Source organism: Oncorhynchus nerka, linkage group LG6, assembly GCF_034236695.1.
Source record: "Oncorhynchus nerka isolate Pitt River linkage group LG6, Oner_Uvic_2.0, whole genome shotgun sequence".
Taxonomy (NCBI): domain Eukaryota; kingdom Metazoa; phylum Chordata; class Actinopteri; order Salmoniformes; family Salmonidae; genus Oncorhynchus; species Oncorhynchus nerka.
The window spans coordinates 62,659,189-62,686,904 of NC_088401.1; the positions used below are offsets into that span (position 1 = coordinate 62,659,189).

At 40.7% G+C, this 27,716-nt stretch overlaps 2 protein-coding genes across 6 annotated transcripts; one reads left to right on the forward strand and one right to left on the reverse strand.

Moving 5' to 3' along the window:
• Window positions 1-11: 11 nt before the first annotated feature.
• Window positions 12-22,521, forward strand: LOC115130819 (electron transfer flavoprotein-ubiquinone oxidoreductase, mitochondrial-like). 5 transcript variants are annotated; one of them, XM_029662281.2, is made up of 13 exons: window positions 12-252; window positions 1,271-1,479; window positions 1,998-2,227; window positions 5,937-6,018; window positions 6,157-6,275; window positions 6,591-6,668; window positions 6,865-7,011; window positions 7,280-7,420; window positions 14,649-14,792; window positions 15,710-15,878; window positions 16,509-16,691; window positions 17,177-17,398; window positions 21,625-22,199. In XM_029662281.2, the coding sequence occupies exons 2-13, from the start codon at window positions 1,335-1,337 to the stop codon at window positions 21,786-21,788; spliced, it is 1,824 nt and encodes a 607-aa protein (XP_029518141.1). In that variant the 5' UTR covers window positions 12-252; window positions 1,271-1,334; the 3' UTR covers window positions 21,789-22,199. The 5 variants fall into 5 exon arrangements, with proteins under 5 accessions (XP_029518141.1, XP_029518143.1, XP_029518140.1 ...); XM_029662283.2 differs by having other exon boundaries at window positions 12-180; XM_029662280.2 differs by having other exon boundaries at window positions 14-252; window positions 1,271-1,423.
• Window positions 21,274-27,716, reverse strand: LOC115130820 (peptidyl-prolyl cis-trans isomerase D-like). Its single transcript, XM_029662286.2, has 10 exons — window positions 27,538-27,716; window positions 26,928-27,068; window positions 26,537-26,643; window positions 26,219-26,407; window positions 25,875-25,997; window positions 25,533-25,639; window positions 25,205-25,349; window positions 23,239-23,325; window positions 22,967-23,009; window positions 21,274-22,725 (listed from the first exon to the last, which is right to left on the reverse strand). Exons 1-10 carry the CDS (start codon window positions 27,620-27,622, stop codon window positions 22,637-22,639), a joined length of 1,116 nt encoding a protein of 371 aa, XP_029518146.1. The 5' UTR covers window positions 27,623-27,716; the 3' UTR covers window positions 21,274-22,636.

Consider the following 27,716-nt stretch of genomic DNA (forward strand, 5'->3'; position numbering starts at 1 on the left):
ACATTGCAGCTTCTGCGCAGTTACTGATCATTTCAACGGTATGTTATGTATGTGTTATGAGACGAATTTTATAACGTGTCTCTGGAAGAGATTTGTGGCCCAGTCAGACTTGCACGATCATTGGGGTGGCTGAGCTGCGAGAGCACTTCGTCTGTACCCAAAGACTACCGCTGCTAACTGGTGAGCTAGCTAGTACTAGCTGACTAATGTTAATTCATACGATGTTTCCAGCTAGCAGATATTCAATTCAAGGTAAGTTAGCTAGCTATGCACACGTCGTGTCAATTTCCATGTTCTCTCTCTTGCCTTATGACACATATTGGTCCCCCTAACTTGTCAATGATAGTTATCGAAACTACCTAGCTATAATTTGAGAGTGGCATGCACTAAGATTTTCATAGTAAGATGGGTGACCTTAGCGTTGAAATATTTTAACGCTAGCTAGTTAACGTTAGCTATCTCCACTCTGGCACTGTAGCTAAATAGCTAAACCAAATGTAGGGCAAAGTTGAAAGCAGATGTGCACATGAACGACTGTCCTTGGGTCAGAATATTATTTTAGTACGTGTATAACAAAAATAAATTGGTAGCTACGTTTCCTCTTACATTGTGTGTTTTGAAACCACTCTTATAATAATATAAATATATGCACTTTTGAAAGTAACTTGGCTGGCTAGCTAGCTAACTTTGTAGCTTGCTACAGTTATTGTAACCAATAGAGGCCAAGACTTTGAGGGCATGGATCCTCCAAAGATTCAGAGGGACAGTTTATGGCTTGATCAGAGGAAGGTGGTCAGGGAGATGATTGACGAAGAGTCTGTTGAGGATCATGTAGAGGGCTAGGTCTTTTTTTTCTTTCGTACTGATTTGTTACTACTATATGTGATAACTTATCTGGCTGATACCAGTACTCTGCTGACAATCTCAGAAAAGAGAGTGCCTATTGACAAATGCACATGCCCATACAAATATATCACAAGCTGCTTGGCAGAAGAATAGTGACACATTCAGTTGCGGTGCATTATACAGTTCTGCTGTATAGCCCAATAAACACTCACATGATGACTTCATGATAATTTGTTACTTCTCCTTCAGTTGTGTGATCCATCATAACCAGTGACATGAGTTGCCCAGGCCACCATGAGTGTACTTTTGACTATGTGATTGTTAGTACAGTGCATAAGATAACTTGTGTAAAGTACGATCTAACTTCATCAGCTTCCTTGCCAGTCCCAGTCGGCACTGAAAGGATCTGCCTTGTTCTTTGCAGCCCAGAGGTGTATAAGAGCGTTGAAAACGGTGAAAGCAGATCATGCACCTACACAGCTCTACACATGGAGATGGAAATGCTCGTCCGCAGTAACGCCTCGCATAACATCACACTACACAATCTGCCCCAGGGACAAAGACCCACGATGGGAAGGTACATAACATCACACTACACAATCTGCCCCAGGGACAAAGACCAGCTACGTGAAGGTACATAACATCACATTACACAATCTGCCCCAGGGACAAAGACCTGTATGGGGGTAATCCTCCTCATCTATGGTTCACCTCATCTATGGCACACTGTCTGAAATGGAATGTATTGCATTATGCAACACCCAAACACCTTTGTTTTTCTCACCTAATCACATGTTAACTTTTAAATAATCTCATATGTGAGTGACTGGGGAATATATTAGGCTTGTCTTCCTAAAACAAACATTTGTCCTTCAGTGTATACTATTGTAAGTTATTGTTATCAGTGTATACTATTTGTAAGTTAAGTTATTGCAACTCTGATGTCAGCGCTACACATTTCCACTTTTGACATTAGATGGTACTACATACTGCTATTCATTCCAGTTTGTCTTACAGAAGCTTGTGTAACCTTGCCCGAGACCTGAAGACTTGTGTGAACTCTCCCAAGCTAATGACTGTCGTTGTAGCTCAGTGAGCTAACACAGTTCCAAACCCAGTTGGTGACACACCTATTTGTGTGTGGTGTCCAGGTGTGGAGATGGAGCGGTTTGCCGACGAGGCTGATGTGGTGATAGTGGGTGGGGGTCCCGCAGGGCTGTCGGCAGCCATCCGGCTAAAACAGCTGGCCAATGAGCAGGAGAAGGAGCTGCGTGTCTGCCTGGTGGAGAAGGCCTCTCAGATCGGTGCACACACTCTCTCCGGGGCCTGCCTGGAGCCCAGCGCCCTCAACGAGCTCTTCTCAGACTGGAAGGAGAGAGGGGTATGTTAGTGTGCAGGGCTTAAGACTTTTTCCACTGGTGACACTGTTGCGACCAACTTTTTTAAGTTGATGGCACCAACACATGATTTGGTTGCACCAAGTCTTCAGGTATTAAATGCTCAATATATATATATTTTTATTTTATTTAACCAGGTAGGCTAGTTGAGAACAAGTTCTCATTTACAACTGCGACCTGGCCAAGATAAAGCAAAGCAGTGCGACACAAACAACAACACAGAGTTACACATGGAATAAGCAAACATACAGTCAATAACACAATAGAAAAGTCTATATACAGTGTGTGCAAATGAGGTAAGATAAGGAAGGTAAGGCAATAAATAGGCCATAGTGGTGAAATAATAACAATTTAGCAATTAAACACTGGAGTGATAGATGTACAGAAGATGAATGTGCAAGTAGAGACACTGTGGTGCAAAGGATAGAAGAAAAAAAACGAGCATTTACAGTCTAACCGGACACCTAGGTATTTGTAGTTGTCCACATATTCAAATTCAGAACCGTCCAGAGTAGTGATGCTGGATGGGCGGGCAGGTGCGGGCAGCGATCGGTTGCAGAGCATGCATTTAGTTTTACTTGCATTTAAGAGCAGTTGGAGGCAACAGAAGGAGAGTTGTATGGCATTGAAGCTCGTCTGGAGGTTAGTTAACACAGTGTCCAAAGAAGGGCCAGAAGTATACAGAACGGTGTCGTCTGCGTGGAGGTGGATCAGATAATCACCAGCAGCAAGAGCGACATCATTGATGTATACAGAGAAGAGTAGGCCCGAGAATTGAACCCTGTGGCACCTCCATAGAGACTGCCAGAGGTTCGGACAACAGGCTCTCCAATTTGACACACTAAACTCTGTCTGAGAAGTAGTTGGTGAACCAGGTGAGGCAGTCATTTGAGAAACCAAGGTTGTTGATTCTTCCGATAAGAATGCGATGATTGACAGAGTCGAAAGCCTTGGCCAAGTCGATGAATACAGTATGGTCTCTTATCAATGGCGGTTAAGATATTGTTTAGGACCTTGAGCGTGGCTGAGGTGCACCCATGACCAGCTCGGGAACCAGATTGCATAGCGGGTAAGGTACGGTGGGATTCGAAATGGTCGGTGATCTGTTTGTTAACTTGGCTTTCGAATACCTTAGAAAGGCAGGGTAGGATAGATATAGATCTGTAACAGATTGGGTCTAGAGTGTCTCCCCCTTTGAAGAGGGGGATGACCGCGGCAGCTTTCCAATCTTTGGGGATCTCAGACGATACGAAAGAGGTTGAACAGGCTAGTAATAGGGGTTGCAACAATTGCGGTGGATCATTTCAGAAATAGAGGGTCCAGATTGTCTAGCCCGTCAGATTTGTAGGGGTCCAGATTTTGCAGCTCTTTCAGAACATCTGCTATCTGGATTTGGGTGAAGGAGGAATGGGGAGGCTTGGGAAAGTTTCTGTGGGGGTGCAGTGCTGTTGACCGGGGTAGGGGTAGCCAGGTGGAAAGCATGGCCAGCCGTAGGAAAATGCTTATTGAAATTCTCAATTATCGTGGATTTATCAGTTGTGACAGTTTTTTATAGCCTCAGTGCAGTGGGCAGCTGGGAGGAGGTGCTCTTATTCTCCATGGACTTTACAGTGTCCCAGATAATGACCTGTGTCCCATAATGTACCTGCATTCCACATAGAACCAGGCTAATAATGACTAGCCATCTTTAAATTAGCATGCCCTTGCAGGGCTTGACATTTTGGTAAATGTGTTAGTGGCACACTGGGCCAGTGCCAGCTGAAAGCTACTGGCCTGGGAAAGTGGATGATGCGCATCATTTAAATATTATCTGTAATTTGCATGCTAACCAAGTAGCCTATTATTAATTTGTATGCTGACCAAGTAGCCTATAATACTTACCCTCCATACACAATTTCATTTTAACTTGAGAATATCATATTTACATTGATTGTTTGCGCAAATGTCATTAAGGCTGTTATTGTTAGCAATTTTAATTTGAACAGTCACTCTACAGTTGTTTTATTTTCCCCGGTTTCGGAGATTTACACATTTTTGTTTTTAGGTTATCACTCACAAAAAAAGAAAAAAGAAAATGGATGTTCTAAGTCCACAACAATGCTTAAACCACATCAGGAGACCACTTTTGAGGTCTGGGAACAATCAAAAAATCTTAGTTAGAGGGTGTTGTTACCCTTTAATTAAATTGCACGCCTTGCAAGAGACCATTGTTTGGCTAGCGGTGTTTTTGTACTGTACAGTGTAGGCTACATGAGATTGCAAAACAAATGTCCCCCAATTGATACAAATCATCATGATCTCATTCTGTCAGGTAGGCTTACTTTTTAGTCAACATTTAATTGGGAAGGTGTTTTGGGAAAGCCTTTAGAAATGTCCATTCAAACAGTGCCTGATGACTGAATTGGGTATCGCAAAGATTCAACCACGACTTCGAACCTAACTTTTTGAGTACCCAATATCAGCAATATCCATTGCTGTTTGAATAAATCTTGAAAAAATGTATAGATTTACAAGCAAATTGTGAACCAAAAAGTAACGTGAACAGCTAAAAAAAAATTGCTGCTGCCCTAGCACCTAGTTTAGAAGTAGTTTTGAGCCCTGGTTGTGTCATCTCATCTGTCTCTGTTTGGAGTCAAATGTGTGTGTGTGTAGGACCTGTATGCTATCTGTCTCTAGCTTTAACTGTTACATATAAATGGGTCTCTAACTTTCAATTTGTCTCTAACTTTCTCCTCTCATCTTCATTCTTGTCCTTAACTTCACTCGCTTTTCTTTCTTGTGTGTGTGTGTGTGTGTATTCCTTACTTCAGGTAATGGAGACAGGCAACGATATCATTCATTAGGTCTAACTGGCAAGCTTATTTGACTGGTGACATCTACTCTGGGTAAATGAGAATTTTTGAGCAAAAACTTCTAATATTTGGATTTTCCTTATTTTATTCTATTAGTTATTGCAGAGTTGGTGTCAGTTCACCATACACATTCATGACTTGAATTAAGCTCCTAGTTCCACTGAGAGAATGAGATTTAAAAATGAAATGCAGGGTTTCCCCTAGAATTATTTTCAGCAGAGTTGCTGGGGGCAATGTGTTCTGGGGGGGGGTTCTTCCCCGGCGGAGCACTGCTGCTAAATGCATTTAGGGGAAAAACTGAAATGCCCTCACAAATCAAATTTTATTTGTCACATGCGCTGAATACAACAGGTTTAGACCTTACTGTGAAATGCTTACTTACAAGCTCTTAACCAACAATGCAGTTTAAGAAATGGAGTTAAGAAAATATTTACTAAAGAAACTAAAGTAAAAAATAAAATTGGAGGCTGCTTCAGTCGGTCTGTTGTAAATGTTACAAAATTACAACGTCATTCAGAGGAAAGAAGCATCTTCTCACTGAGTTTACTCTGCAGGAGTTTCTTTCCACTGAGAGAGATTAAATTGAAATTGTCCACATCTCTGCTCTTTATTAGAACTACTGTGAGGGATATGCAGCATATGCTCAATTCACAGACATCTTGTGTTCGACGGATACACACAGGATATGGACCTGGCATTTTCTTGGTCTTTTTTTCATTCTTAGAGAACTATGAAAGTACATCACAGTCCCAGACAACACTGTGATACTTCCCACTGGAATGTCTTCAAGCAACACAGACTAAAGATAAAGTGCTAATGTTAGTTTGTACTCTTCCCTTAGGCACCCTTGAACACACCAGTGACAGAGGATGTGTTTAGCCTTCTAACCAAGAAATACAGAATCCCTGTCCCAATGTTGCCAGGTAAAGTCACATGCATGTTTACATGAAATGACACCTCTATTTAAGTCACATGTAAGCTCTGTTATAAACATACAGAAATTATGGTATTAGCTTTGACTGTTCAGTCTGTTTTTGTACAATTGTTTGATTTTTCTATAGGTCTGCCCATGAACAACCATGGGAACTACATTGTGCGGCTGGGCCACTTTGTGCGTTGGTTGGGAGAGCAGGCTGAGGAGCTAGGAGTGGAGATATACCCCGGCTACGCTGCTGCTGAGGTGAGTGAGCCCTGCCCACTCTACCTCTCTCACATTTTAAGAAAACACAGGCCATCTTACTAGTGTAAGGTTGACAATTACTGTTGACAAGCTACATTGATCTTTTCTCGAACGTCAGATTTTTCGCCGTGTAAACATTTACATAATTGGATGCCGTTGTCCGAAAATTGGCCGTGATATTTTGAGGCGTTTTCATGCCTGAGATCGATAATTGATTTCACTGCGATGTGTTGACTGGACATGACTGGCTTTCATTGATCGTGTTCGCTTGTATTCTATTTTCAAAAGTGTTTAATTTCTGATTGTGTTTTTTAGGTTTTGTTTCATGAAGATGGAAGTGTGAAAGGAATTGCCACCAATGACGTGGGCATCGCTAAGGATGGTTCGCCAAAGGTAAACTTCTGAAGTACAGTCACTTATTCACCAATGTGAAGCATACAGTATGACTTTTGGAAGTTTAGAGTTGGGCTGTGAAAATGGCAAGTTTGATGAAAAACAAGGGAGAATCAGCAGTGAATAGAGTATTTATGACAAGTAGCCTCATCCCTGGTGTATCAGAATAACATGCTCCTCTACATTGCCTCTGCAGGACGTGTTTGAGAGGGGGATGGAACTCCATGCTAAAGTGACACTGTTCGGAGAGGGCTGCCATGGCCACTTGGCCAAGCAGCTCTACAGGCAGTTCAACCTCAGGGAGAACTGTGAACCACAGACCTACGCCATTGGCCTAAAAGAGGTAACTCTCCCTGCCCCCTCAAATCCCAAAGTGTCTTTTTATTTGGGCAGAATTAAACAAATACTCTATAATTGGTTTTCTGTTTTCAACCAGTCATCCATTACAGATGGAAAGGGCCCATTCATTTATTATAATTTGTAGTAGCTATTATTTCTAAGTGGATCCAAATTAGAATGGCATATTGATTACATTTTACATTGGAGTCATTTAACAGATGCTTTTATGCAGAACGACTTCCATGAATGGTGTTATTTTTCTGTTTGACCAGGTGTGGCTGATTGATGAGAAGAAGTGGAGACCGGGCAGAGTGGAGCATTCGGTGGGCTGGCCCCTGAACAGGAACACGTACGGCGGCTCCTTCCTCTACCACCTGAACGAGGGTGAGCCACTGGTGGCCTTGGGCTTTGTGGTGAGTCCCTGTTATGGTGGCCATTTTAGTTCCTTGATGCCATTTAATGGCAACAGTCAAACTACTAGACATGCTAACACTTTCAAACGGTCTGAACTCTAAATGAAGTAACCTTTTTACCACTGAGATCAGTGTATGTCAATGTACTATACCCATTTATCTTATTGGCCGTTTTAAGGGGATGCTTGTCAGCTTATCATGTGAATCTTAATTAGGCCTAAAACAACAACTTAGGGCTATTACGGTGACCGTATTACCACCACACCGGCAGTCATGAGACACGACCGCAGTGACCGCTGAGTCACGGTAATCTCCTTTTATGCACTCTGGACGTGCATTGGTATGGTACCCAAATCACTAACCATCAAGTCGCTAATGGTCTGTTACTCAGCGCTCTATTGTCCCTCTAACCACTCTAACATCAATGCAAATGCCTTTGAAATTCATATCAAACACATAATCAAAATAGTATCATGGTTTTAAAACTCACCGTTAGGCGACATTGTTTGACCTCACTGTGATCGATCAGTTTGAAGAAAGATGTTCAACAGCAGGTTGAAACTGAGTGGAAAACATGGTCGTTGAGGATGTTGTTTCAAAGCCAAACACAACGAAAAGGACAGCGCTTTCTAAGGTGACAATTATTTCAAAGCGTTTACTCTTAGGCCTCAGAAAGCATTCACAATTTATATAAATCAGAATTAAACAACAGTTGGACGGATCCTATATCCTTCTTAGACTCAACAACTCTGAAGCAACTATCAGCAAACCAAAAATAATCACTAAAAACAGAGATCACCCAAGAATAAATATTAGATACTGTTAAACATTCACACGGAGGTAAGCAGCAGGAATGGATGGCTTTCCCATGGAATTCTATTCAACATTTTGGGACAAAGTAGGCCCCTCCTATTTACACAAAGGACAACACACATCATTCAATTCAGTGCTTCCTAGTTCCATGTATCAAATAGTTATTTCAGTTATATTAAAACCAGGAAAATCTGTAGTCGCCTGCTGATTTATAGACTCGTAAGTTTAATAAATTGTGACAAATAATAATAACAACTTATAAGCAATAGAATGGCAAAAGTCTTACCAGACTTGATACATATCAATCAAACAGGGTTTATTAAAAATTGACACTTACAAACAAATACAAGAACAAGTTTAATACAATACGCAAAAAAACAAGAATGGCCTTTTCTAGTCAACTTCGGAAGCTTTAAACTTTCCAGCTGAAATAATACATTTGAATAAAAATATTGTACTGACCAATGTAGATTAGTTTAAAATACATGCAACTTACATACCACAACATTTTGATTTGAAATCTTTTGGATATCAGAGCAACCTTGAGGGAATCGTATTTGAGTAAAATGATGTTCATGTAATAGGGAAGATATGCAAAACCTTGCAGAGAGCATATCCAACTGAAAATCTATTAGAAAAATATATATAAACTATTGGAACCAAGACTTGGAGGAAAGTGGGGGCGGCAGCGTAGCCTAGTGGTTAGAGCGTTGGATTTGTAACCGAAAGGTTGCAAGTTCAAATTCCCGAGCTGAAAAGGTACAAATCTGTCGTTCTGCCCCTGAACAAGGCAGTTAACCCACTGTTCCTAGGCCGTCATTGAAAATAAGAATTTGTTCTTGCTTAGTTAACTTGACTTGCCTAGTTAAATAAAGGTAAAAATTTTAAAAGTTGGAGCATAACTAATGAAATTACAGTTAATGAAAATGTACTCTTAATCCAGTATAAACCTAATGTATAGAATTTATTATACAAGAGACAAAATTCACAAATTCTACAGCACAACGGCAGAGTCATGACTTAAGTGTAAAACTAATAATGACTCAATAACCCACGCTTTCTAGGAATGTTATAAAGTCTGGAAATTGTTGTTGGAGATGTGGGTGGAACTAGAAAGCTGGCTGTATTACAATGTGATCTTACCTTTGTCTGCATATTTGAAGACATGAGATACTTGAAAAAATATATTGAAAAAATGTATACTAAGAACTTGGAAGTCAATCAATCCGCCATCATTTAGACACAATGGAAAAATCAAATGATTTATTATTGAAATGGCATGGGTGACCATACAACTTTAAGGCCAAGTGGCAAACAATAATTCAGACACTAGAGATGGAGATCTGGGAAGATTATATGTAGTCTGATGATGACATGTAGTCTGTTTGTTTCTGTAAGTTGTTTTTTGGAGTAAAGAAAAGTGGGTATTATACAAAATAATAAGTATTCGCATCCCTTGACTTTTTCCACATTTTGTTGTGTCCCTTTGAGCATGGTGATGTTATTAAATACTAACCTAATTGGAAAACTTGGTTTTGTATTTGGTATTTTATTAGGATCCCCATTAGCTGTTGCAAAACCAGCAGCTACTCTTCGTGGCGTCCACCCAAAACATGAAACATAATACAGAATGCCATATAATACAGAACATCAGTAGACAAGAACAGGCCAAGGACAGAACTACTTACATTTCAGTCTGCTTTCCCACAGACACTGGGAGACAAATTCACATTTCAGCAGGACAATAACTTAAATAGGGCTGACCCCATTTAGTCGACTGGTCGAGATTTCTTTAGTTGAGGAGTAGCAAATAAAAAATAAACAAAGAAATCGTGGTGTACAAGAAACCTGTCTGATTTGCACCTATTTGAGTGGACTGATCCATTGTGGAGGCCGTGGGGGTGGCACGGTCCATCAGTCTAAGACGTGCTACTAAAATTGTATATGGTTATATTATTACACGGTATTATACATTTTATAACATGCGCATTCTCCCACATTGCATAGTGGTTCTAAAACCACTATTAATTGTCTAAGGAAGTTGGAGAGGAAACCCCAACTTAATTTGATCTATAATCAATAGCCTAACTGTTAAATAAATCATCCAGAAATGAGACAGATCCTACTTCTGTTGTCTGTTTTGAGTGTTTGTTTAATAGCCTACTGATTCCGTGAGCACCAAGCCTCCCGCAACAATTTCACAATTCGTCTGTTTGTAATCTTTGCTATGCTGTAATAAAGGCTTTACACTTTTTTTTGTAAGACTAGCCTCTGGTATTAATTATAATTTATTATATTTTTACACTGTTCCAAATTGTCTTAAATTATATTTCTTATAATAATCACCCTCCTTTTTCATTGAGCTACTTATTGTTATTATTATGATCATTATAAGTAATGTCATTATCATTAGTAGGCTTAGTATAGCAGCCTTGTATAACCACCATCTAGCTGTAGGCCTAAGAGTGCGTACTGTTTAGTCTTAATACCGTAGCGTACTCTGGCTTATATTTCAATACATATAGGCTGTATCAATCAATAATGTGTTCGTTCATGATGTGACATGCAATCAAGCATTTGTTTTAAAATAAAATAACAAAGCGACCATTGAATAATTAGCATAAACAATAAATAGGCCTACACCGAATGAATGCAACAGTTTTTAGTCTTTGCTGTGATAAAGGCTTTACATTTTTTTTGCAACAGACTCTGTGGTACGCTTATCATTTATTTCGTGTTTACATTGTTCCAAACGGTCAGAAATTATATTGTAATCTAACAGCACCTTTTTCTTGGTCTCCAGTATTTTCCACAACTAATCAATTTTATTCCACACATCTGACCTCCCCTTTACCTCCTGAGCAACCAGTAAACATTCCCCCGTTTCGAGTTTATTTGTCACATCCTCTGCATCCATATTGCAGTTACATGTATTATGGTGTTATAACCTTTTTATAAATGTGATTATGATAAGCTATAGGTCAGGTCCTATTGGTCACGTACATGCGATGGTACATGTCACGTAAAGAGAGCAAGGGTTGAGGGAATAGGGAATGATTTTTTTCTAAACAATTGAGTGATTTCGGTAAACAACTTTTCAGTCAAATGGCTATAATTATGTTGCAGCTTCAGCAACACAGAAGGCGCGATACACTGATGTTCTGTGGTAGTTGCTGCAGCAGGGAGGAGAGCAAGACATCGGGTGCTTGTCACACTGTCACTAGCTGTCTTTTTTTCTTTACACGTCTGAGCCAGGCCCGGCACAATCAAATCAGTTGCAGTTGGTATCCCTCTAGTCATTTATGTGTCTTAATTATTTAATCAAACAGTTCGCTTCAGGCATCAGACAAGCTCAGTGCGTATAGTTGATTTGTTTAAAACACACAGGATGTATCTAATATATGGAAAAATACGTTTAAAAATTTCAGCCAATTGTCTGTTCTTTCGACCAATCAACTATTAAAAAAATAAATTAAAAGTTTTACTATTTCAAAAAAAATGTAATATCCAAAAACATACAATATACTTGTAGTGAAGCCCGCTTAACAACTACACCACACCAGTCATCCAACAGACTCCCATTCAGAACGACACAACGAAGCATCCAGGGTCAACGCCCTGCTCAAAGGCACGTCGACAGATCTCCCACATTCTTGGTTGACCAAGATTATAATTTTTGAGGGGGACAGCCCTAAACCTAAAATACAAGGCCAAATACAGTATACACTAGAGTTGCTTATCAAGACTAATCTTATGGCAATTCTTGAAAATGGTTGTCTATCAATAATCAACAACCAACTTGACAGAGCTTGAAGAATTTTTAAAATAATAATGTGCAAATATTGTACAATCCAAGTGTGCAAAGCTCTTAGACTTACCCAGGAAGCCTCACAGCGGTAATCACTGTAAAAAAACAAACTTGAATTAAAATAGCGATTGTGCTGTTATACGGTAGCGTAGTAGCCTATCGCATGTTATGCAAAAACATACAAAATATAAACAGATTTAAGATGTCTTTGGCACATAATTGGTGAAGCCTAATACAATTATTATAAAAAAATTTTTTTACAAATTCTAGTAATCGCATTTGAGTGTGGACTGTAATGTTATGCGTTCTGGATGGACTGGTTATCTTATGTTACGCTCCAAACGTTCTATGCATGAGTCCGGGAGAGAATATATACTGTAGGTCTAGGAGATGCTGTTGGTTCATTTATTGTGCAGGGCGGCTTACAGAGTTAGCCTACAATGATAGTGAATTTGTATTTGATGTTGAATAGCCTAGTAATAATATATTTTCATAATTAATAGGCTGACCCATTTTACATTTACAGTGGGGCAAAAAAGTATTTAGTCAGCCACCAATTGTGCAAGTTCTCCCACTTAAAAAGATGAGACGCCTGTAATTTTCATCATAGGTACACTTCACCTATGACAGACAAAATGAGAAAAAAAATGAATTTATTTGCAAATTATGGTTGAAAATAAGTATTTGGTCACCTACAAACAAGCAAGATTTCCTCCTCTCACAGACCTGTAACTTCTTCTTTAATAGGCTCCTCTGTCCTCTACTCGTTACCTGTATTAATGGCACCTGTTTGAACTTGTTATCAGTATAAAAGACACCTGTCCACAACCTCAAACAGTCACACTCCAAACTCCACTATGGCCAAGACCAAAGAGCTGTCAAAGGACACCAGAAACAAAATTGTAGACCTGCACCAGGCTGGGAAGACTGAATCTGCAATAGGTAAGCAGCTTGGTTTGAAGAAATCAACTGTGGGAGCAATTATTAGGAAATGGAAGACCCACAAGAACACTGATAATCTCCCTCGATCTGGGGCTCCACGCAAGATCTCACCCCGTGGGGTCAAAATGATCACAAGAACGGTGAGCAAAAATCCCAGAACCACACGGGGGGACGTAGTGAATGACCTGCAGAGAGCTGGGACCAAAGTAACAATGCCTACCATCAGTAACACACTACGCCGCCAGGGACTCAAATCCTGCAGTGTCAGACGTGTCCCCCTGCTTAAGCCAGTACATGTCCAGGCCCGTCTGAAGTTTGCTAGAGAGCATTTGGATGATCCAGAAGAAGATTGGGAGAATGTCATATGGTCAGATGAAACCAAAATATAACTTTTTGGTAAAAACTCAACTTGTTGTGTTTGGAGGACAAAGAATGCGGAGTTGCATCCAAAGAACACCATACCTACTGTGAAGCATGGGGGTGGAAACATCATGCTTTGGGGCTGTTTTTCTGCAAAGGGACCAGGACGACTGATCCGTGTAAAGGAAAGAATGAATGGGGCCATGTATCATGAGATTTTGAGTGAAAACCTCCTTCCATCAGCAAGGGCATTTAAGATGAAACGTGGCTGGGTCTTTCAGCATGACAATGATCCCAAACACACCGCCCGGGCAACGAAGGAGTGGCTTCGTAAGAAGCATTTCAAGGTCCTGGAGTGGCCTAGCCAGTCTCCAGATCTCAACCCCATAGAATATCTTCGGAGGGAGTTGAAAGTCAGTGTTGCCCAGCAACAGCCCCAAAACATCACTGCTCTAGAGGAGATCTACAAGGAAGAATGGGCCAAAATACCAGCAACAGTGTGTGAAAACCTTGTGAAGACTTACAGAAAAAGTTTGACCTTTGTCATTGCCAACAAAGGGTATATAACAAAATATTGAGATGAACTTTCGTTATTGACGAAATACTTATTTCCACCCATAATTTGCAAATAAATTCATTAAAAATCCTACAATGTGATTTTCTGGATTTTTTTGTCTGTCATGGTTGACGTGTACCTATGATGAAAATTATAGGCCTCATCTTTTTAAGTGGGAAAACTTGCACAATTGGTGGCTGACTAAATACTTTTTTGCCCCACAGTAGCTACAGAATATCTCCATCTCTCCTCGCTCTCCTTTATTCCTTTCTCGAGTGCGCAGAAAGAGGGGCTGTCAACAGTTTAATGAAATGTGTTTCATTGTGAAAACGTGTTACTATCAATGTTTCACTTGGTTACCTGGCATGATTAAAAAACTAACCTTGGGAAAGTGGCCTCCATTCGCTATTCGGGTGCATACGGATGTATTTTGGCCCCTGCACCTGTTCCTATCCATTTGATAATGGGCCATTCTAAATCAAAACTAATTTTACATATAAGTAAAGACAAAATTACATTGAGAATAGTCTGGAGGGTGAAAATATGATCACATTCTAAGGTTTGTATAATTCACAACTAGTTGCTAAATAACTCTAAATCTAGCGTATAGGACCTGTTTAAAGTTATCACTGTTACGCTCAACATAGCCACTTTATATGCACAGCCCTACTTAAGATGTGTATAGTTAACTTTTATGTAGATCATACATTGAGGTCAAAAACTAATCTTGTGTATTACCCCACTCCCAGATTGGGCTTGACTACACCAACCCATACCTCAGCCCTTTCAGAGAGTTCCAGCGATGGAAGCACCACCCATTCATTGCCAAGACCCTGGAGGGAGGGAACAGAATCGCTTACGGAGCCAGGGCGCTCAATGAGGGAGGCTATCAGGTGTGTGTGTCATGTGTATATTATTTATGAACTACTCAAAGGTGTGTGAGTGTGTGGCACTGTGCATGCTTCAGTGACGATAGCTGTTTCCATTAACTTGTCCATTTTCTTTTCTAGTTTTTTTTTATAGAGTTTGCATAGAAAGTAGATGTGACAATTGCCTGCTACAGTGCGTTTCCATTGGACTGTCTTGTGTCAATAATAACAGCTAGACTTAATGAAGTCGCAAAAAAACAATCTTGTGTTGCATAAAAGTGCTTGAAATGTTTCCATTATTAATTTAGATGTGCATTAATAAATTGGGGACAGCCTGTATGCCCTCTTACCTATATGTCTCAGGTATAGCCACCAAAACTCAGCATGGATAGGATGCAAGAATTAACTAATATCATCCATATTCAAATCATTCTCATGTGCTAACTTGCACTCCTTCAGATCTGAAATAATTGGATGGTGAAACTTGCCAGCCAACCAGAAATGCAAGGTGAAGCAATACAGGCATTCTCTAAAGTCAAGACAATCCTTATCCTGCAAATAAACACTTTTTATAGTTGAAAATTTTGATTTTAGCAAGCAGTAGCATTTACAATTCAATGTGGAGTGGAGCTTTATAGTTATGTGATGACATCATGTGCCCCATGTACCTTGAAATTATTAATCAGTCATCAGTTTCCATTATAAAGAAAGTTTCACAAAATAAAAATCCGTCCCTGTCAAACAGATAAAACATTTTTTTGATTTAAAAAAAAACATTTTAGCGACATTGCTTGTGTTTAATAAACCTGGGTCAATGGGAACCTGGCTACTGTGTGTCTTGGCAGCAAAAATGGGAAATATATCAATCTGATGTCAGGTTTTCCACTGGTTCTGAGGGTTCATTAAAGATTATAATCTTACCTGTCTGTTCTTCCATCCAGTGCCTACCTAAAGTGACATTCCCTGGGGGGATGCTTATCGGATGCAGTCCAGGCTTCATGAACGTACCAAAGATTAAAGGCACCCACACGGCCATGAAGAGTGGCATGCTGGCCGCAGAGGCCATCTTCCCCAAAGTCACAGCCAAGGACCTAGCATCTGAAACTGCAGGTAGCCTAACTGCTGGGGGTGGGGGGACCATTGTGAGAGTCTCATATTTCCATGGTGATCATATTATTTTGTAGGCCAAAGCAATTGGACTCCGCAAACCTTTTCATGAGAAGACCGATTTTTCGGGATATCTCCTGGTCTGACTAACACCACTGTAGCTCAGCCACCTTCCACCTCAGATGCGGAAGGCCCACAAGCGGATGCGGTGGATTAAGATGCAGCCCATACAAAAAAAAACACATCTAGCTTAAACAGACAGATTTTGATGGGGATTGTGTTATCGTGGTAATTAGATTGACGCACAGGGACTCTTAAGGATTAAGCCCGACCAAAACCCTTTCCTTTGATTAAATGCACACACACCCCTCGTTACTTACTTGAGGTGAAACATAAGGCACATTTCAACACAATAAAATATGCACTTAATACACTATTAAAGAGTGTAATTTGTTGACGAGACTCTTATCACTAATGCCAATAGGAGAACAATGATGTTAATTGCTTCTTTCCAGTTTAATTTTTGTATGTACATGAATGGAATTTTTACACAAAAAGTAAATGACCAGTTTAATTTGTGGGTGATATTCTAACATCTTCTGCTTTACAATTAGTTTATCTGATGTCCTCTAGGACTTCATGTACCTGAATATGAGGACAATTTAAAGAAGTCTTGGATCTGGAAAGAGCTGTACTCAGTAAGGAACATCAGGCCCTCATTCCACAACTACTTTGGGCTGTACGGGGGCATGGTCTACACCGGTGTCTTCTATTGGATACTCAGAGGGAAGGAGCCATGGACACTGAAACATGCAGGTACAACATATTGAGGTTGTTTTGTATGATACGTTCATCAGATGGTTATATAGCAACTCTTTAACTTATGGCTGGGGGCAGTATTGAGTAGCTTGGATGAATAAGGTGCCCAGAGTAAACTGCCTGCTACTCAGTCCCAGAAGCTAAGATATGCCAGATAATGAATCTAGTACTGAAAGCATACGCTACAGCTAGCTAGCACTGCAGTGCATCAAATGTAGTGAGTAGTTGACAAAAGAGAAAGACAATAGTACAGTCTTGAACAAATTTTCCCCAAAAATTGAGAAGCAAAGAGATATTTGAATGTAAGAATAAAAAGTAGCCCTCCTGGATGCTAGTCTTTCTGTTTAAGCCAATTTGTCTTTGGACAAGGCAACAGCAAAATCATGCTCACAGGCTGAGTGAATTGCCTCAGGGAACAAACCAAGGTTATTTTATCTGGTCTGCCCTGTAAGGTTTGATAACTTCCAACTCTTTTACCCTAGGCCTGGACTCGGCCCAGCTGAGACCGGCTAAGGAGTGCACGGCCATCGAGTACCCCAAGCCCGACGGCAAGCTGAGCTTCGACCTGCTCTCCTCGGTGGCTCTAAGTGGCACCAACCACGAGGGCGACCAGCCCCCCCACCTTACCCTGAAGGACGACAGTGTCCCCGTGGCCAACAACCTGGCCATCTACGATGGGCCTGAGCAGCGCTTCTGTCCAGCAGGTACCACTGATGCACAATTACACATCCATCCATCGCCCATACACCATAGGAACATCACTTAGACCTTAAAGGGTTGGATAGGTATGAGAAATATGTTAAGGGTTGTGTTCCAGGTTGCAGTAGTGTAAAAATACTTCAAAGTACTACTTATGTTTTTTGGGGTATCTGCACTTTACTATTTATATTTTTGGCAACTTTTACTTCACTACATTCCTAATGAAAATATTGTACTTTTTACTCCATACATTTTCCCTGACACCCAAAATAACTCTACATTTTGAATGCTTATCAGAACAGGAAAATTGTAAAATTCATGCACTTATCAAGAGAACACGTGGTTATCCCTACTGCCTTATGTTCTGGCAGACTCAAAAAACACACATACATCTTTTGTAAATAATGTCTGAGTGTTGGAGTGTGACCCTGGCTATCCATGCATTTTAAAAACAAGAAAATGGTGCTGTCTGGTTTGCTTAATATAAGGAATTTGAAATTATTTATACTTTTAATACGTAAGTATATTTTAGCAATTAAATGTACTTTTCATATTTAAGTATATTTAAAACCAAATACTTTCACACTTTTAATCGAGTAGTATTTTACTGGGTGACTTTCACTTTTACTTCAGTAATTTTCTATTAATCCACCTCTGCCAGGTTGTCTTCTATTGCAGTCGTGCTTCACATCTCTGAAGATTTCTGTGTAATATTACTGTGGTGCCTCCAGGCGTTTTGAGATACAAATGAGTGGATTTGGCTATTTCAGTCACACCTGTTGCCGACAGGTGTATATGACAGATGTATAGAATCAAGCACACAGCCATGCAATCTACATAGACAAACATTGGCGTAGAATGGCCTTACTGAAGAGCTCAGTGACTTTCAACGCGGGACAGTTGTAGGATGCCACCTTTCTAACAAGTTTGTCAAATTTCTGCCCTGCTACGCTGCTTCTGCCTGAAGCCCATACACTCCGCAGCGTACATGCTGGACCCCAAGTATGCTGGCAAGAGCATCCTGTCTGGTGCAGAGATCAACAAGGCCTATGGTGTCATCACTACTGTGTATCGCCGCCTTGGCCTGGATGAGGGCAAGATTCTTGGCAGACTGGCAAAGTACACTTCCAAGCAAGGGCTTTGGGATGGAGATGCAATATGGCAGTCATGCCAACATATCTCATTAGCCACCTGGTGGAAGGGACTTTGTGGATCTGAGGCTCTTTCCCAAGTTGCCTCCATCATCCTCCAAATCCCACCAACATCAGCCACCTCAGAGCGCAACTGGTCCTTGTTTGGGAACACGCACACCAAAGCACGCAACAGGCTGACCAATACGAGGGTTGGTGGCCATCCGGACAAATTTGAGGCTTTTTGAGCCTGACAACGAGCCATCCTCAACAAGGTTGGAAAGTGACAGTGAAGATGAGGCCTCAGAGTCTGATGTTCAAGAGGTGGACATTGAGGAGGTCCAGGAAGAAGACCTGGAAGCCTGAGAGGAAGACAACCAAAGCTTTAGTTTCTAGACTATTATTTTACAGATGTATGCTGAAAACGTTTTTGGGAGATGCGATGGATCATTGTGGATCATTCAATATTCCCTTTGTTTTGTTGCTCAGTGATATCATCCCATATGAAGAGTCAACTCATTTAATTAAAGTTCAATTTTTCTATTGGAAGGATTTAATCATTTGCAATTATGTCTACCTATGATAAGGTAAAAGTTTTGTTTGTCTCCATATGGTAAATATATCCAATGCAAAAAACATCTACATTTAAATGGTATTAATATTAATTTGCATATATTCCCATCAATTCCCACAAAGTTTCCACTTTTTTGAATATTCCCCAAAATGTGCAACCCTACTTGGTGGGCTTATTTTTCTGGACAGATTTAAAACCTCTCGCATCGCCTCTCCCTCTCTGTTATGACTGTCCACTGAAAGACCTGACCCTCTATCAATAAAGTAAACCCAAACAGAGTGCACACCATTGCTGCTTCCAAGTGCTGTCATTGCCTGCACAACAAATATGACTCGACATTGATATTGTTCGGCACAGCCAGGTTTATTCTCTGTGAAATTAATATCAAACCCAATACTGCTACAGAGGCAGAGCTGTAATAAATACAGTATGATTGATTTGATATGCAGACAACACTGTTAGAAATCAGTCTTCTTCAGATGTCTGGCCAAAATTACTGACCCAGAACCTGGGATTTATATTTCTGCATCTCTTTCATGGTTTCCCATCCATAAAGAATGTAACTATTAAACTTTTTAGTACCACCCATTAAATACACCGAACAAAAATATAAACGCAACATGTAAAGTGTTGGTCCCATGTTTCATGATCTGAAATACGCACAAAAAGCTTATTTCTCTCAAATTTGTTTACATCCCTGTTAGTGAGCATTTCTCCTTTGCCAAGATGATCCATCCACCTGACGGGTGTGGCATATCAAGAAGGTGATTAAACAGCAAGATCATTACACAGGTGCATCTTGTGCTGGGAACAATAAAAGGCTACTCTAAAATGTGCAGTTTGGTCACACAACACAATGCTCGAGATGTCTCAAGTTTTGAGGGAGCGTGCAATTGGCATGCTGACTGCAGGAAAGTCTACCAGAGATGTTTCCAGAAAATGTCATGTTCATTTCTCCCACCATAAGCTGCCTCCCATGTCGTTTTAGAGAATTTGGCAGTACATACAACCGGCTTCACAACTGCAAACCACATGTAACTTTGCCAGCCCAGGACCTCCACATCCGGTTTCTCCACCTACAGGATGGTCTGAGACCAGCTACCCGGACAGCGGATTAAACTTTTGGTGTGCACAACCAAAGAATTTCTGCACAAACTGTCAGAAACCGTCTCAGGGAAGTTAATTTGCTTGCTCGTTGTCCTCACCAGGATCATGACCTGATTGCAATATGGCGTCGTAACTGACTTTATTGGGAAAATGCTCACCTTCGATGGCCACTGGCACACTGGAGAAGTGTGCTCTTCATGTATGAACCCCAGTATGGGGCAGATGGCAGACGTGTGGGCAAGCAGTTTGCCTATGTCAATGTTGTCGACAGAGTGCCCAGTGGTGGTGGGGTTATGGTATGGGCAGGCATAAGAGCTATCGTGATGAGAACCTGAAGCCCATTGTTGTGCTATTCATCTCTGCCATCACCTCACGTTTCAACATAATGCACGGCCCCATGTCGCAAGAATCTACACACAATTCCTGTAAGCTGAAAATGTCCCAGTTCATCCATGGCCTGCATACTCACCAGATATGTCACCCATTGATCACGTTTGGGATGCTCTGGATCAACAAGCATGACAGCGTATTCTAGCCCCCCCACACACAATATTCAGCAACTTCGTACAGCCATTGAAGAGAAGTGGGACAACATTCCACAGGCCACAATCAACAGCCTGATCAACTCAATGCGAAGATGTCGCGCTGCATGAGGCAAATGGTGGTCACCAGATAATGACTGGTTTTGATCCATGGCCCTACTAAAAAAAAAGGTATCTGTGATCAATAGATGCATATGTATTCCCAGTCATGTGAAAGCCATAGTTTAGGACCTCCCGAGTGGCGCAGCGGGGTCTAAGGCACAGCATTTCCGTGCTAGAGGTGTCACTACATACCCTGGTTTGATTCCAGGCTGTATCACAATCGGTCATGTTTGGGAGTCCCATAGAGCGGCGCACAATTGGCCCAGCGGCAACCGGGTTAGGCCGTCAATGAAAGTAAGAATTTGTTCTTAATTGACTTGCCTAGTTAAATTCATTTTCTTTAACCTTTATTACAATTAACTGTAACTCTTTAAAATCGTTGCATTTTTGTTCTGTGCAGTACCATGCATTTACACTGAACAAAATTGAACATTTCTGGGATCTTTTATTTCAGGTCATGAAACATGGGACCAACACACTTTACATGTTACGTTTATATTTTTGTTCATTGTAAGTAGTACCATCATTGAAATGTAATTTCATTATCTAATGGATAATGAATAGTGACAAACATATTGACTGACTGGGAGGACTGCACTGCACACACCTGCGGTAATTCTGGCCGCATAGCTATCATTTCTCACATCAGTCATTAACCTATGTAGTGGCCTCTGCAAACCTGTTTCCTGATAACAATCCAATATGAGTCACCACAAGAGTAGACTTACAGTATTAGTTAGATTTGTCTTAACTCCCTTCATTCCCCCTTTCACTAGGTGTATATGAGTACGTTCCACTCGAAACTGGAGAGGGTATGAGGTTGCAGATCAACGCTCAGAACTGCGTGCACTGCAAGACGTGCGACATCAAGGACCCCAGCCAGAACATCAACTGGGTGGTGCCCGAAGGCAGCGGAGGACCAGCCTACAATGGAATGTGATTTCCCTTTTCATTCAGACATATCACGAGGCACCAATTGTAGCAGTGAGGTCAGAAACCTCAAGTGTGGTGTCTGCAAAAACACATTCAGGGCTTGCTGCCAAGACAGCTTTTAGAATCTACTATACTGTGTGAATAGATATGGAACTGAATGTCAACATTGTAAAGTACGGGCATTAAACAGTGACTTTGGTTCATGTACGGTTTTCAGAATGCAACTAAAAAGTATTTTATATATTTGTATGCCATAAGCAGAAGAAGCTGCATTGACATGGATCGAAATATCTTCAAATCAGTGCCAAAATTGAGGGTTATTTCATTAGCTAGTTGCAGGTGCCATTAGCAATAACAGCATATGATCTATGAGATACTGTGGGTAGGATGTATGCGGGTGAATAAAATATTTACTGTGCCTCGGTGTCTTACTCCATACTTCTCTCATTGAACGTACAGGTAGTATTTAATTGCATTGTATACAGGTGGTGTATGGACATTTCTAGAAATAGAGTCAACTAACCAACCACATTTCATCTTTATGGCTTATATTAAACATTCATAAAAATAAAAAGGGATATTACAGTAGTTATTCAGAGTAAACATGAAAGAATGTGAAATACTCTGACAAAATGCTGACAGGTTTAAGCTTCCTCAAAAAAAAATGCTTACATTTTGTTACATATCTATACTTCGTTTTCACCTACCCTTGGGTGCCACTCATTAAACAGACAATATGATTACATGGTCCTGGTTTTCAATTTGCACCTGTATTGTAGCTAGCTGCCTAAACGAAATAACTATTGGCAAGTGGACTTTAAGGATAGGCCTATATCAAATTATTGTCTGATACCTTCACGCAAACATTTTGGAATAGATTTGCTTCTCTTTCTCCTTTTCCTCCTTCACTTTTATCTGGACTCTCTTCATCTCGTTTCCGATTGCTGTTAAAGGATGCAAAAAGTAAATTCACTTGGTCAGGCAAGGAAAACAACCGATCATGATGAAACGAAAAATCTAATGTTGCACATCTGTCAAAGGGGGTTTCTAAACAAGTTTAATTTAATAAATATACTGCTCTCACTATTGACCATGTGTTCTATAGTTAACCTTTGGGATATGGAAAGGAACACGTGAGGACATGATCCCCTGGATTGAATGTCACAATAAAAAAGCAGTAAAAACCTTTATCCTCCGGTGCAATTTCTTGAGCTTTCTTCAGATCACTCTAATGGAACAAGTTAAAAACATTTCAGCGAGTCAACAGACACCGTGACAAGTCAACTTCACTGATTTATGAAACGAGTCGGCCCAACTCTTGACGGCATCCTTTAGTGCAAATAAATTGTTCTGTGGCAGGGGTTCCAGTCCAGAAAGGGCACATTGTAGTTAGGCTGGCACCAAGGCTACACATTTTAAAGACAGAAATATGTCTGGTATGATAAGTTTTTCTTTACCATGGCTTTACTGTATTCCTTCAGTCCTTGCCAGGCCTGGGCCCTCCTGAACAGAGCCTTAGTGTTTTTCTGGTTCAACTCCAGTGCCTGAAAACAAACACACACAATCAGACTAAATAGTAACTGCACTTCAGTGTTTCTTTTAAATGTTTATCTACAAATTGACCTACAAATATACAGTGCCTTGCGAAAGTATTCGGCCCCCTTGAACTTTGCGACCTTTTGCCACATTTCAGGCTTCAAACATAAAGATATAAAACTGTATTTGTTTGTGAAGAATCAACAACAAGTGGGACACAATCATGAAGTGGAACGACATTTATTGGATATTTCAAACCTTTTTAACAAATCAAAAACTGAAAAATTGGGCGTGCAAAATTATTCAGCCCCTTTACTTTCAGTGCAGCAAACTCTCTCCAGAAGTTCAGTGAGGATCTCTGAATGATCCAATGTTGACCTAAATGACTAATGATGATAAATACAATCCACCTGTGTGTAATCAAGTCTCCGTATAAATGCACCTGCACTGTGATAGTCTCAGAGGTCCGTTAAAAGCGCAGAGAGCATCATGAAGAACAAGGAACACACCAGGCAGGTCCGAGATACTGTTGTGAAGAAGTTTAAAACCGGATTTGGATACAAAAAGATTTCCCAAGCTTTAAACATCCCAAGGAGCACTGTGCAAGCGATAATATTGAAATGGAAGGAGTATCAGACCACTGCAAATCTACCAAGACCTGGCCGTCCCTCTAAACTTTCAGCTCATACAAGGAGAAGACTGATCAGAGATGCAGCCAAGAGGCCCATGATCACTCTGGATGAACTGCAGAGATCTACAGCTGAGGTGGGAGACTCTGTCCATAGGACAACAATCAGTCGTATATTGCACAAATCTGGCCTTTATGGAAGAGTGGCAAGAAGAAAGCCATTTCTTAAAGATATCCATAAAAAGTGTCGTTTAAAGTTTGCCACAAGCCACCTGGGAGACACACCAAACATGTGGAAGAAGGTGCTCTGGTCAGATGAAACCAAAATTGAACTTTTTGGCAACAATGCAAAACGTTATGTTTGGCGTAAAAGCAACACAGCTCATCACCCTGAAAACACCATCACCACTGTCAAACATGGTGGTGGCAGCATCATGGTTTGGGCCTGCTTTTCTTCAGCAGGGACAGGGAAGATGGTTAAAATTGATGGGAAGATGGATGGAGCCAAATACAGGACCATTCTAGAAGAACCTGATGGAGTCTGCAAAAGACCTGAGACTGGGACAGAGATTTGTCTTCCAACAAGACAATGATCCAAAACATAAAGCAAAATCTACAATGGAATGGTTCAAAAATAAACATATCCAGGTGTTAGAATGGCCAAGTCAACGTCCAGACCTGAATCCAATCGAGAATCTGTGGAAAGAACTGAAAACTGCTGTTCACAAATGCTCTCCATCCAACCTCACTGAGCTCTAGCTGTTTTGCAAGGAGGAATGGGAAAAAATTTCAGTCTCTCGATGTGCAAAACTGATAGAGACATACCCCAAGCGACTTACAGCTGTAATCGCAGCAAAAGGTGGCGCTACAAAGTATTAACTTAAGGGGGCTGAATAATTTTGCAGGCCCAATTTTTCAGTTTTTGATTTGTTAAAAAAGTTTGAAATATCCATTAAATGTCGTTCCACTTCATGATTGTGTCCCACTTGTTGTTGATTCTTCACAAAAAAATACAGTTTTATATCTTTATGTTTGAAGCCTGAAATGTGGCAAAAGGTTGCAACGTTCAAGGGGGCCGAATACTTTCGCAAGGCACTGTACATATCCTAAGTTGCACTCAATCAGTTCCATAGAGACTTACAGTACTGACCACGAATGGCCTTTGAATCGTTGCCATTAATAAACAATCGTATTGTAGCGTAGTGATGGTAGCGTGATAGGGCTTGCTTCTAGGATTTTGGCTGGCCTAAAATACTTACCTCGTCACAACTGTCCATGGCTTCCTGCCAGAGCTGCAACTTCAGTTTACAGGCAGCTGTGTTGAGAATGCAGCTCAACACTGTGGGCTCCAGCTTCGTTTGGGCCTTCTCAATCTCCTGCTCGTCTCCACCAAGTGCCAGATACCTGGCAAGAGACACATTTCACTATTTAGTCCACACTTTGCTAGCCTGGTCCCAGATCTGTTTGTGCCATTTGGCCAACTTCTATGGTCATCGCACATTCAAAAGCATGTCATGAAATAGCAGACAGGCCTAGTACACACACAAATCACAGCAAGAGAAGAGTGGGCCTGGGACCATGTTTCACCTGAGAGCTTTGGAGTACTTCTTGATTGCAGACTGCCAGTCTTGGTTCTTGAAGAAGTTGTTCCCAATATTCTTAATATCTTCAGCAGCAGACAGGATTTTGTCAACCTAACCAAAAAGACAAGTGTGAGACTTTTATGCTATTTTCACAATCACAGCAATTCATAGTTCACGATACACTTTTTTAATTTGACAAGACTAAATCAATACACATATGCTGATTGAGGGTGAATAAGGGTTAAGACAATATTCTTTGCTTATTAATACTTAGTAGTAAGAACTACTAATATTCTCTGATATTTTAAGAGAAGCATTCAGAGAAAAAAAAGGCAGGCCTACTAACATCTTTTAAGTCGACATCGGAGTCCTCTGGGTAGTCTGGATGGGTGTCCCCTGAGCAGTCATTCGGTGCTACTCCCCAGTTGTCGCCATCTTTATGCTCACCACACTCAGCAATTACACATGGCTATGTGGAAAGAAACATCAGGGCAAAACTGTTAATACATGATGAGCATTTCACAAGTGTCACGCACCTTACAGAAAAATACTAGGTAATCTACCTGCTGGCTACAAAACACACAGCTTGCTGCAGTTTTAATATGCCCCAAAACAACCTCTGATGACAATGTCATCACACACATTACACCAAGCTCCTACTTAATGTGGCAGTTGCTTTCACTGATTTACCTTGACAGGTGTGTCCTCGTTGGTCTCTATGGCCTCCAGTGTTTTCACCAGCCCCATCCCCTTCAAGACTTGTCCAAAGACCACATGTTTGCCGTCTAGATGAGCAGTAGGCACAGTGGTGATGAAAAACTGGGAGCCATTGGTGGCGGGTCCAGAATTGGCCATACTCAGCAAGCCCCCTTTGTCGTGCTGGAGAGGAGACCGACACCCACATGTTAATTTAGAGATGACGAAGAAAACTAAAAGTATATGTTATGATTAGGGCCAGGTATTTAATGTAGCCCCAGCTATATGTTATGCCGTTATGAAAATCCTTACCTTGTAATAGAAGTTCTCATCTTCAAACTTCTCCCCATAGATGCTCTCTCCTCCAGTGCCATTCTGGTTGGAGAAATCACCTCCCTGGATCATGAATTGCTTGATGACTAAAATTGATTGACAGCGTAAAATACAAGTAAGAGGTCATTACCTTTCTGAAGTTGCTAAAAAATTGATTTACTACTGAATTATAGATGTGATCTATAATAGCTATGCATCGGTAAAAGAGGTTTCAAGGTAGTAATTTAGAATAAAATGAGAGGGGAAATGTAGCTACATGGCTACTGCAGATAAAGCCTCAGTTACATAGCTATAAACCGCTTGTGAATTTGAAACTGTGGGTGTTTGGGGCAGAGTTCCACACAAACAGTGGAAAGACATATTTACTTACTCCTGTGGAAAGGACATCCTTTGAAATGGAGTGGTTTCCCTGTGGTTTTGCCAGTTCCCTTCTCACCAGTACAGAGTGCTCGAAAGTTTTCAGCAGTTTTGGGGACAACATCAGCAAACAGTTCGAACACAATTCGGCCAACTGGTGACAACAAACAAAATAAGTCACGACTGTGTGGATAGCTGGCCTTGATAAATGCAGTTTTCTACGTAGTTGTAACTAACTCATCAAAATAAGCCGTTTAGTCCTGAAATGGATACTCGGGTAGATACTGGTGTGTTGACTATTCATGCAAGACATAACAGCACGTGCTTAAAATGCAATGTACTGGTAAGTTATAATTGCGAATGAACGGTAACAAAGTTACTAGGCTAACTAACGTACATTCACATAGTAAAATGAGCGAACAAGACAAGCATCTATTTGTTATTTATCATGGCTACATTGGTCGCTGCAGTTTTTCTGTGGCGTAACATTAACAATTTAAGAACACGATAACGTTAGCTAGCTAGCTTGAATGAATATGCTTTTTCTAGAAACTAATATCACCCGGTTCTGCTAGCTAGCCATTAGCCTATCGACTAAACGCATTTATTGAAACTATCTTAACCTCTTTCACCACCGATGTCTACATCAAGGAAGACACGGGGGTTTTCTTTGTTTGAAGGCTTGGTCACTGGTGTTGCGTTAGACATTTCTAAAAAATTACACAATTCTAAATGTTATCTACTTTCACAGTACTCCTGGTTGACTGCGAGCTTCAATCTCGGAGATTTTACTTCCTCTAAA